Here is a 12,277-nt window from a genome sequence, read left to right as displayed (position 1 = left end):
GATCTCTGTGGAAGCTATAAATTACTATAATAGTACTACGAGCTTCTAGGTCTAGTGTCAAGTGGCTGCCCTAAAGCTTACTGAACACAGGATGTCACCCGCAAGGCACAGGCGCCATTCAGAAAATGCTTTGCATTTTTCCAGTCAAGGCAAAGTGTTCTCTGATTGGACAAAGTGGAGATTGTGACGTCACTGCCCTGCCTCTCCACCTTTTTCAATCAGAAAACATTTAAGAATGTCACATTATTAGAAAAGTCTTTGTGTCTTCAGGTTTTGACTATTATTTGATACCGTGTTCTTTAGTGCCACAAGCATACAGCCTTGATACACAGAGACTACTTGGTCTGATTAACTTACCCATCATTTCTGTAGCTCTATCAAATGGGATGATAAGACTGCAATAAGAAGCTTATCAAAAACCTTTTGTTAAATACCCGCCCACCAGAGGATTTACCCCCCTTCCTGACGAGGACATTTTTTGCAATTCGGCACTGTGTTACTTTAACAGACAATTGCGCGGTCATGTAATGCTGCACCCAAATGAAAGTTATGTCCTTTTTTCCCGCAAATCAAGCTTTGTTACAGTGGTATTTGATCACCTCTGCGTTTTTAATTTTTTGCGCAATAAACCAAAAAAAGACCACCAGTTTTGAAAAAAAAAATGTTTTACTTTTTGCTATAAAACATGTCCAGTAAAAAAAGTTAAAAAGTCAAATTTTGTCATAAATTTAGGTCAAAATGTATCCTGCTACATGTCTTTGCTAAATGGCAGTTTTTCCATGAAGCAATATGGCAGTTCGAAGACATAAACATAGTGCCTTATCCTTGCATAAAAAACCTTTATTATGTGCCCATATGCACTGACATGTATTTAGGAATAATAAGCGTTTTGTTTAAAATCATCCACGATCTCTTACTGCCAGCGTGTCTGCCGTTCAGCGTATGTGCCTGCCTTCCTTGGGTGACGTCAAGGCTCCTCCCCTACGCGTTACGCTGCAGATGACGCAGCTTCATCAGGGGCCAATCATATCCAATTCCAATAGTTCCAATAGGTGAACAAAAGCGAGTTTTGCCTTTTAGGAGGCATCAAAGGAGGTGAGCGCATATTGAGATCACAATAAGAAGTCACTTGGAATGAAGATTTGTTCACTTTTGAATTTGTCACGTTTGGACTGATCACTTTTGTAGTATATTTTAATGGTCACTTATTATTTGGATATAATTTGTTTCACGTTAACACAAAGGATTATATCACTAATGTATATTCTTTGAAAGATTATTGTTTTATTATATGATATATTAGTCTTAGGAGCGCGGCACTATTGTTTGAAATTTTATTTATACACATTGAGTAAGTGTTTTTGTGCTGACGCACCTTGTTAAATGTAAGTAGTGGCTCACAAGTTTTTTAAAATAGCCAGTTCGAGCCTCCTGTCTATTATGTGAGACAGGATAAGAAGAGCCGCCGTCTCAGACGTCTTGATCCCTTGTGAAAAAGTCCAGGAAGTGATGAAACGCGTCGGGACACGTGACGTCTGACACACTCATGCGGAAAAGTGCTGTTGCAGCCATTTTGAAAGTGGGAACATGTGTTTTCCTTTACCAGGATAACACTAAAGATGCTCTATGCATGGGAGTGGATTTCCACGGACTTCAATGGCTGATATCTACAAACCTTAATGTAAGATTTGGAATAAATGTCTTTATACTTTGATATATATTCCTTTTGAGTCTCCAATTTACATTTATAAGGAACATGGAAGAGTGACCACAGGAGTGTTAGTGAGCTGGAAAGTGGTGCTAACTGATCAAGGATATCCTGCAAAGCTTGTCATTACTTCCGGAGGGTAATTATTCATTTGCACTAGTTGGAGGTGATCACGGATTATTCACCTTCTGAACTGGCGTGTTCACGGATATTGATTGGTTGTATAATTTATACGTTTATTTACATATTTATTGTATATTTTTAATTTGTGTTTTTTTTCTTTCTCTGTGTTTTCACGTATCATTAGTGTACACAATATGCTGTTTGCATGATACACTTATTTGCTCACAGCCGCAATTTTGCAGTTTGGTGCACCTTTATTTGCACAGATATTATATTCTCAGGCATATGATTTTTATAGAAGGTAATACACTATTATAGTTTTATTTCTTTGAGGTTCACGAAGAGTGATAAGACAATTGGAATTTCACACTGGATTTTGAAAGAGTGACATTTGGATTTTTGGACTTATATTTTGTACACAATTCTTGGGACATTATATTTGATTATATGTTCTTCTATTTTATATTTTTTTTGGATGAGTTTAGTATTATTTATGTGGGTATTGGGATAGGAGTGCTTCATAATTTCTATAGAGAAGGTTGGTTATAGTGAAAGCTATAGCGTCTACAATTGACGGTATATATACTGGAATTTTAATTTTTTTTATATATATACACTAGTAATGGCAGCGATCAGCAACTTATAGTGGGACTGCGGCAGGCATTCTGACACTGGGGGGGAACTGACTAACTGCCACTGACATCCCCAGTGACACTAATAAAGTGATCAGTGCTAATAAAAAGCACTGACACTGTACTAATAGCACTGGGCAGGAAGGTATTAACATCCGGGGCAATCAAAGGGTTAACTGTGTGCTGTTTTACTATTTTGTCTGTGTGTGCTTTACAATGTAAGCATGCTGCTTTGTATTGCCCTGCTATGTGGAGAAATACAAAGCAGCATGCTTGTGCTGACAGGGGAGAGATCTGTACTGTTTATATACAGACCTCTCTCTTGTCAGTGTTCCTCCGCGATTGCCGGGTGCCGGTGGGGAATCTGCAGCCGGGACCCGGTGATTGACAGCTGTAGCTGCCAATGGTAGCGCAGGCAGGGCGGTGTGCGTGCTCCCCCTCTACCCAGAAATGAAACATCACGTATATTTATGTGATTTTGCGCAGCCCTGCTGCCCTGTAGCAGTAATTCTGCTATAGGGTGGTCAGGAAGCAGTTAAATTCCTCACTGCCAAACATACCTCACTGTTACTATGCACAAGAGTGCATGCATATAAATACTGTAAATAGTAAATATATTTCAAACCAGATGTAACAAAGGCAAAGAAAACACCTACCGCATGCTGGTTATGCAACTTCTCCAATAAGGTGCTATCAGTAGCTCGAGGAAAATAACTTTCTTCATTGATCAGTGCTAGCAAGCCAAGTTTCTAAAAAAAAAAATACAAACTGTTATTTTTACATTTTCAATATTCTTACATCTATACTATCTGTCTGTAAGAAAATTCAACATTTAAAATATACTTTTCAAAATAATGTGAAAAAATATTTTATATGTATTTTGAGTCTGTATAGGAGTGTTTCCCCAGTCAACAAAAGCTTGTGAAAAGATCAAAAAACAAATGTAACAGATGTGTTGTGGTCTGATGAAAGCAAGGTTGAACTTTTGGCCATAATTCCAAAAGATATGTTTGGCGCAAAAACAACACTGCACATCACCAATAGTACACCATACCCACAGTGAAGCATTGTGGTGGCAGCATCATGCTTTGGGGCTATTGTTCTTTAGCTGGAACTGGGGCCTTAGTCAAGGTTGAGGGAATTAGGAAGAGTTCCAAATACCAGTCAATACTGGCACAAAACCTTCAGGCTTCTGCTAGAAAGCTGAACATGAAGAGGAACTTCATGACAACAACCCAATGCATATATCTAAATCAACAAAGGAATGGCTTCACCAGAAGAAAATTAAAGTTTTGGAATGGCCCAGCCGGAGCCCAGACCTGAATCAGATCGAAAATCTGTGGGGTGATCTGAAGAGGGATGTGCACAGGAGATGGGCCCTCACAATCTGACAAATTTGGAGTGTTTTTGCAAATATTGCCAAGTCAAGATGTGCCATGCTGATAGATTCATACCCAAAAAGACTGAATGTTGTAAAGTATTAGTTTAAGGGTGTGCACACTTATGCAACCATATTATTTTAGTTTTTTATTTTTATTTCCCTCCATCGAAAAGATTTCAGTTTGTTGTTCAACTGAGTTGTACAGTTTATAGGTCACATTAAATGTGAAAAAAGTTCTGAAATTATTTATTTTTGTCTATTTTTTTTACATCACAGAAACCTGATATTTTAACAGGGGTGTGTACACTTTTTTATATCCACCTCTTTTTTTAAGTAACTAAAACTACCAACATCAATATGTTTTGAAGGTTGCTTTGGTATATTTACATGAGATTAAACATCAGGAAATGTGTTTCCTGTTACTCACGCTACCGCCCTTATTTTCAATATTTTTATAGGCTCCAAGAATTTTTTAAATATTTTTTTCTACAACAGGCATTCATAAAGCTTTTATATAACCAGCATGTGTTTTAAATTGTCCAGCTATTTATACCATTTTTGTCCTAAAAAAAGAACCTAAAAATTGGTTTTGACAAATTTTTGAATACTCATTTATTTTTATATCTGACCTGAATTATTTAACCTTTTCTTATCTCTTTACCTTCCCATTTGTCATGCGTTATCTGGTATACATATCAGCTAATACCAAAGCCTCTTACGTGTGCTGGTGGACCATATGTCAAAGCTGTTTTACTGAAATTATAAACATGTTGAATGTGATCTTACCTTTTCTATCAAGTCCAAGCATTCTCCATTATCTGTCCAGTCTATGGATTCCCACACCAGACCCTCCCTAAGAGAAACACGTTGACAAGTTATTATGTTATTTATCTGAAGAAAATCTATTTTTTCAAAAATGTTTTAGATAAACAAGTGAATAGGGTCTAATGTAACTAATAATATATATTTGTGTTAATGTGTTAATTAAAATCCTTTTCTTATGTGTTAGAACATTAAAGTGTTACTAAACCCACGACCTGATGTTCACTGTATATGGTCTCCCACAGTACACAGAACATGGAAATGCAATTATTTTAGCAAATATAAACTGCTAAATACCTTTTCTCATCAGCAGTTTTTAACAGTCTTGTGACTTCTATCAGTGTTCAGCTGAGCAGTGTTTAAAGGTTATAAGAGGAGTTTTCATTCTGCTCTGACTGTCCTATGAGGCTGCATAACCCCTGACCCTCTGTCCAGTGCTGATTGGACTTGTGTTGATCACATGCACCCTCCCAAAAAAAAAAAACTCTCTAGTAATACACACTAAACTGAGCACGTGCAGAGTGACTCCTAGAGCTCTGTACTATCAACAGATGGATTGCTGACAGTAGAAAAAGGGGAGGATCAACAGGATCAAACAGCCTTTTTACACAAAGGGGTGGATTAACCCCTTAGGTTCCACAATGAGTAACAAGCATGATTTACTGCATATACAGACAGATTTTACTTTTGTGGCTTTAGTAAAACTTTATTTACTTTTGTACACAGTGTCAGTCATACAATGCAGGCTATAGTAGCGCAACACCGTGATAGCACTTTACTGTCCTTTTCTCTCAATTCCTATTAGACAGCTCAGACTGAAACCAGATTATCTCCTTCACATCTCAGCAGGCAATCAGGAGTGCTGTACAGTTTATGTTAGATATTCGATATTCAGATAAGACAGTAGAGGGCAAATCTATCCTGTATATGAAATAGAATCATGAAACATATGAAACAGCAAATAATCAGAATCATTTAACATTTATATATAGTTAAATAAAATGCACTAGAGTTTCTTATTAAAGAAAGAGTTCCGGGTATGGTATATGTTTTACTTTGGACCAATATAACTATGTATATTCCATACTTGGCTGATGCCCCTGGAAGCTGGAAATCATTGGACACCACTACACCAGTGATCTCCACTTGCTTCTGAACCCGAGTGGCTGCCTTACTGCATTCTGAATACAAGAGTTTGCCATGGGCGCCATTCACAGAATGCTTTGCATTTTCTGAATTTATGCAGAACATTCCTTGATTGGATGAGGTGTCAAGGTGGGACAGCGACTGAACAGAAATCTAGCAACTGATGTAACCACATAGTTTATCAAAACTAGTTTGTCTTCTAGACATTAAAATGATTTTTATGATTCAATCAGTTCCAGGTTTTGCACGTAAAGTGTACGCTGCACAGAATTTCTTTGAAGTGCCATGGGCGTTTGCTGTACATCCTGGCCTTTTATACTGCCATGGCTGTTCAATCGCTACAAAAGGCAAGACCCAGAATGAATTAGGATGCAGTAATATGCATCATTTCCAAAATATGTTCCCTTTCTCATGTTTTGAGTTCTTTAAAGTAACCCATTTGATCTCCCAAACTAGGTGAAGTGACTATTATAGGAATTACATGCTGAACTTTTCAAGTCGTGATTTCTGATAAATTACCCTGGGACTGGGGGCATCCTGGGTGCTTTGCAAATTGTTAAAAGATGCTTGCAGGCACCTGAGAATGCCTACACCTAATTCAGACTGCCATTTGACTTAGTCTGGTGGACTGAAAGGGTCACTTTACTGTTCAATTGAAGTGAACACAAATTGGCACAAACATTACTTCTTAACCACCTCCCGTCTGCCATACAATAATATGACGGACGCAAGGTGGTTCTCTCGTTCTCACCATGCATGAGCGGCTCAGGGAGCACGCAACGCAGTGATCGGCGATGCGCTGTGTCCCTCGGACACAGCGGATCACCAATCACGGAAAGAGCCGAAGATGTCAGCTTGGTCATGTGGTCAGCTGTGTCCAATCACAGCTGATCACATGTAAACAGGGAAATGCCGGTTATCGGCATTTCTCTCCTCTCGAGCTGTCACGCTGACAGCATGAAAGGAGAGCCGGTAATCCGCAGAGGGGACATGTACAATGATCATCAGGGCACCGATGATCAGTGTGCCCTGATGATCAGTGTAGCCCCAGCAGTGCCACCTGTCAGTGTCCATCAGTGCCATGTGCCAGTGCTCATCAGTGCCTCGTGCCAGTGCCTATCAGTGCCACATCAATGCCACATATCAGTGCCTACCAGTACACATCAATGCCACATATCAGTGCCCATCTGAGCTGCCTTTCAGTGTCACCCATCAGTGCCATTCAGTGCCACCTATCAATGCAAAACAGTGCCACCTATCAGTGCCAGTCAGTGCCGACTATCAGTGCCGCCTAACAGTGCCAGTCAGTGCCGCCTAACAGTGCCAGTCAGTGCCGCCTATCAGTGCCAGTCAGTTCCGCCTATCAGTGCCAGTCAGTGCCGCCTATCACTGCCATGTATCAGTGCTGCCTTTTAGTGCCCATCAGTGATGCCTGTCAATGCCCATCAGTGCCACCTACCAGTGCCTCCTCATCAGTGCCCATCAGTGCCACCTATCAGTGTCCATCAGTGCAGCCTATCAGTGCCCATCACTGCAGCCTCATTAGCGCACATCAGTGAAGGAGAAAAATCACTTATTTACAAAATTTTATAACAAAAACTAAGAAAAAAAACTTTTTTTTTTCAAAATTTTCAGTGATTTTTGGTTTGTTTAAGAAAAAATAAAAAACCCAGAGGTGTTTAAATACCACCAAAATAAAGCTCTATCTGTCACAAAAAAATTATAAAATTTCATATGGGTACAATGTTGCATGACCGCGCAATTGTCACTCAAAGTGAAACAGCACTGAAAGCTGGAAATTGGCCTGGGCAAGAAGGGGTTATAAGTGCCCTGTAGGCTTGTGGTTAAAGGGGAACTGAACTATGGAAGCTGTGCTCAAATAAGGCAGGCAGAGGAATAGTCATCAGTATAGTCTGTGCTTTCCCAGCAGCTTATCTTCCCCCACTACTGACTTACTCCGCTTTGTTCTGCACTGTCTCTATCTGTGGAGAAGACCATCTTGGCAGAGGCAGGATTTTACTTCCTCATGTCAGAGCCTCCAGCAGGGCAGTAAACAGCACAGTAGTGACATAAATCTCCGTCCTGACACTAGCAGTCAGAAGCAGCAGTGCATTAGAGCTCACACTGCAGATATAGATCTACAAGGCTGTCAGCACAAGAGTGCCCAGGCACCTTCACATACCAGGACACGTGCTGCTATTTTTCAGGAGGAATTCCAGATACAGGGTACATTTTTTAGGTTATTGCTTAGGTATATTGAACATTTCTATATGTTCCCTATAACATAACAAATCTTCACTTTTTTCAGTTCCACTTTAAATCGATTAGTCTTGTATGGCAGAAATTGCTTTTTATGTAGTAAACCACACACACTCACCTGCTGTACTCTAGCTGCTCCAACGAAAAAATGTGCTTATTAAAGTATTCCTGCAACTTCTCATTGGCATAGTTTATGCTGAATTGCTCAAAGCGATTCACCTACCAGAGAGAGGAAACATGTATATCAAATAAATGAAAACAGTAACAATATTTCACATATATGAAAGTGTTAACTATGTATACATGTACACTCAGCAGGCTAAGCCAGAACTAAAGGCAAACTTTTTTTCATTCTGGGTAGAGTATGGTTAGGATCACACTTCTGCGAGTGCAGAAGAGAGTGACTGTAAATCACACACTTTCTCGCACCCACAGCAGAGGCTTTTTCCCGTGCTGGGAACTGCGTAGTGCATTTCCGTGCTGAGAACCGCACAGTGCTATGTGGCTTCTCTTCAACTGCAATTTTGGAAAAGGTGCAAGGACCTTTTCCCTGCATTTTCCTTGGGTGCATCAGCCCATTCAAATGAATGGGCTGTTGTGCCTGTGCAAATGATGCTACTTGTAAACCAGCAAAGTGTGAACCTAGCCTAGGTAGGGTTATAACTGTTTTGTCAATTTTTTTTTTCATCTGTCCACTAATTAAGAAACATTTTCTAACACTCTCCTTTGACTGAAGTCTATCAAATGACTGATGACTGTTGAGCAGGGGCAGTAACACACTGATCGAAATATGGGTGTTCCCAGCTGAACCGGACAAATTTCAATCCATCTATTGCCAGCTTAAGTAGAAGAAAAAGCAGCATTGAAGAAACTCTGCAGAATAAAGAACTGGCGTCCAGAGACATAGATATAAAATGTTCACACTCTTGTCAATGCATTGCTAATAATCACACCTATACTCTGGGCTAAATACGTATTGTGTAAATACAAAAGCTAAGTGTATTCTTGCCAAATCTTGATGTCCTTTATGTATTTCATCCAGACCTGTGCAGCAATCCAGCATTAAACAACTTTTGAAATTTGTGGAGGAGTTCAATAAAATAAAAAACAATCACTGCTGCTCACTTTCTTTGTGTAGAGTGACTGGTCTTGTATCAGCCCCCCTCTAATATTATTCTGGCAGTCTGTATTGGGGGGGGGGGGGGGCTGCTGGATCTCTCACACAACCCTCTGCAAAAGCTTTATGAAGCACAATGATAATGTCACTGCTGCTTTTACATGGTAATAGCGGGGTTTGCAAAAGCATTTGGTGCCCACAAAGTGGTTTGTATTTGCTGTGGGTATTGAGAAAGACATTTTTATGATTTTTTTTTTCTGTCCAGAGTTTGGCTATAATGATCTCAGATACACAATCCACAGACATGCATTACCTCAAAGTTTTCGAATCCAAAGATATCCAAAATGCCAACTGATTTAAAATCATCTTTTCCTTTTATCCGGCTATTAATCTTCTTTATTACCCATGTAAAACATTGTGAGTAGAGTGCCATGGCCATGGAATCTCTGCTATCTATAGCCTGGGATGTAAAATCAAAAAACATGTAAGTGTAATTCCTTTTCCAGTTAGATGAGTTTAGAAGTAAAATACCAAAATAAGTTTAATGGGAGGAAATAACGTTTTAATTTTAGACGGCAAATAAAGTGTTGATTTTGGGTTAGGTTTATTGTTATGGAAAGCACGAATGTTACATCGTTCATAAATGAGCCTAATAAAGGAAAACTGCACTCCATACCTACAACTATTTCAATTAAATCAGTAAGGCTAGGTTCACACCAGGGGCGGACTGACCATTCGAGCACTCTGGCACTGCCCGAGGTCAGTAGGGGGCCCCATGAAATGCCTGGTACCTTTTATAGGCTTTCTTGGGTGTGCTTTGAGTGTGGGCAAGGACACAGGGGCCTCGTTATCCCCTATTGCCCGGGGGTCCCATGAGTTGTCAGTCTGCCCCTGGTTCACACTATTGTAGGTGGTTGCCGATGCAGGAATCGCAGCTGTTCCCATACCCGCAGCCAAAATGCACTGCTCTTTACAGACTCGCAGGACTGTGATTAATTCTTAATGACATCAAAAACTGCAGCACGTTTGCAGGTGCAGGAACCACTGGGAAAATGCATGGTGCAGAAGCACCATGCAACTTCCTGGCCACAGCAGTTTAAATATTGTGCAGGAACCTTTTACTTGAATGAAATGCAGACACGATAGCGCATTCACATGAATAAGCTGTCATGCCCAAGCAAAAGCAGCTTGCAGAGCCGCAATACTGTGAACCTAGCCTAATTTGACTGCACAGGTAATCAATTCTAGATGGAAAAAGTCTGCATAACTTTTACATGCAAAAACCACTCTTTAGATACCTTTTCTGGAAAAAGTTAAGTTTAGGTGTGAAGGAGCAGTTAAGATTTAGCGTTTATTTTAAGAGTTAGGTAAAGTGCTAAGGTAGGTGGTTTAAGTACTATAGTGATCATAATAGTTAGGGACAGGTTAGAACTCATTAAGGTGAAAGCACAGCTCAAATAAAACATAAGGAATGCCTGCATTATAGAAGGGGAGCTCTTTTTTAATATGGTTTTAGCCAGCTCAGCCATGACATACTGGGAAGGAAGAGAAGTGGGCATAGGCACAACATAACTTCAAATTTTTATATGTAGGATCTGACAGGTAGAATTATGGAGACACCATAAAAAATATGTTTATTTCACATTAGGAGTTGCAAGATTCCAATGGTTATGAGGGTAATTTACATACGAAACACCTGAATTAGCGGTTTAACAGAATAGTAAGGGCCGCAATTCCATATTCAATCTATTATTTCCACTGCATTTTTTCTTGAATAAATTTGATGACGTTTTTTCTGACAGTATGCTGTACACTTGCCTGCTGTATGCTGAGTGGTGTGGAAATCTCTTCTCCCCTGAGGATCATGGATCTATGGGTCAGTGCTTCTGTTAGTTGCTCTGGGTCCAGCCCCAGCAGCTCAGCAGTTCTCCCCAGTGCTGAAAACATAAAATAAATATCATAATCATATAAAATTCACAGTTACACAAGCCAAAAGTAAATACGTTTATAATTTTTATTTCTCCACGGTAAAAAGATCAGTTTGTTTATTCATTTACGTGGGTGAGGTGTGCTTAGGTACCTGGCATCCATCGAGCAAACAACTATTGGCCATAAATGTTAAAAATATTTATTATATGGTCACATTTATTTTACAAGCGAAACGATTTTATTCAGTTTATTATGATCATATTATAAACCACTATTTAAAAAAATATTTCATCTCAAATTAAAGAGACATTGTCACCTTGCCAAAGCAGGGAAAAGTGACAGAAACCCCCATCCCAGTTATACTAGCCTTACCAGTGCTACCTCGCAAGCTCTATGGGTCGTTGCAGCAGGCACTGAAATCCTAGGTGTTAAATACTAAGGAGAAGAGTAACAACACTTCCCTTGCTGTGTAACAGTGCTCAGGTCTAGCGACTGACTGCTGGCCCTAAGCACTGTCACATGCGAGAAAGTCACATCTTCCCCAAAACCGGAAGTAGTCACCAGCTGCAATGATGGCAGGAACAGCTAAGGAATGCTGGTAAGGTGAGTGTAGCTGGTGCAAGATCAATTTTACTGCATTTAGTTTTGGATAGAGTAGGGAAGAATTGGGGTTTGCTGGGTTTATATTGTTCTCTGTGTCCATGCTAAACAGATTTGCTCTCAATCGGTCCTGGTGACCATTGGCTCTGGGACAGAAAGTAAGGGAAAATCCAACATGCTGAGTAGAGCAGAAATCTTCCAGTTTGGGACACTCTGTATCCAGTGGCAATTGTCTATAAGGAGATTTCCTCAGTCTCCAAAATGAAAAAAAGTTTCAGCTTTCAAGATATTTTACTGTAATATACAACAGAGTTACTATGGCCACTCTCTGGTCCACATATTCTGTGTATTCCTTGTTTAGATTGCATTACAGTGCTGTATGTTTGGTTATTCTCAGAATACATGGAGAACGCTTACACCATTGTTTTATTCATCCTTACTTGTGAGAGCAGAAGTCTGCAGATGGATCAGCAGCAAGGACTGAGTAGGGTAGAATTACAAACATAACACAGCTAATGTTCTTACTTCTGAAAGCTCACTGGGCCATAGCTAGAATCCCA

The 12,277-nt window shown here is 39.7% G+C and overlaps 1 protein-coding gene across 1 annotated transcript in view; it reads right to left on the bottom strand.

Moving 5' to 3' along the window:
- Nucleotides 1-12,277, bottom strand: part of MYO10 (myosin X) — a 302,652-nt gene that overhangs the window by 103,205 nt on the left and 187,170 nt on the right. The window contains exons 11-15 of the mRNA XM_089674827.1: nt 11,007-11,125; nt 9,502-9,648; nt 8,190-8,290; nt 4,631-4,697; nt 3,120-3,212 (exon numbers count right to left, since the gene is read on the bottom strand). Of these exons, the coding sequence (XP_089530953.1) occupies nt 3,120-3,212; nt 4,631-4,697; nt 8,190-8,290; nt 9,502-9,648; nt 11,007-11,125 (527 nt within the window). The remainder of the gene's footprint in view (nt 1-3,119; nt 3,213-4,630; nt 4,698-8,189; nt 8,291-9,501; nt 9,649-11,006; nt 11,126-12,277) is intronic.

Source organism: Staurois parvus, unplaced genomic scaffold, assembly GCF_062004578.1.
Source record: "Staurois parvus isolate SC_StPar_1 unplaced genomic scaffold, SC_StPar_1.0 ptg000153l, whole genome shotgun sequence".
NCBI lineage: Eukaryota > Metazoa > Chordata > Amphibia > Anura > Ranidae > Staurois > Staurois parvus.
This window is presented reverse-complemented; position numbering and strand designations above follow the sequence as displayed.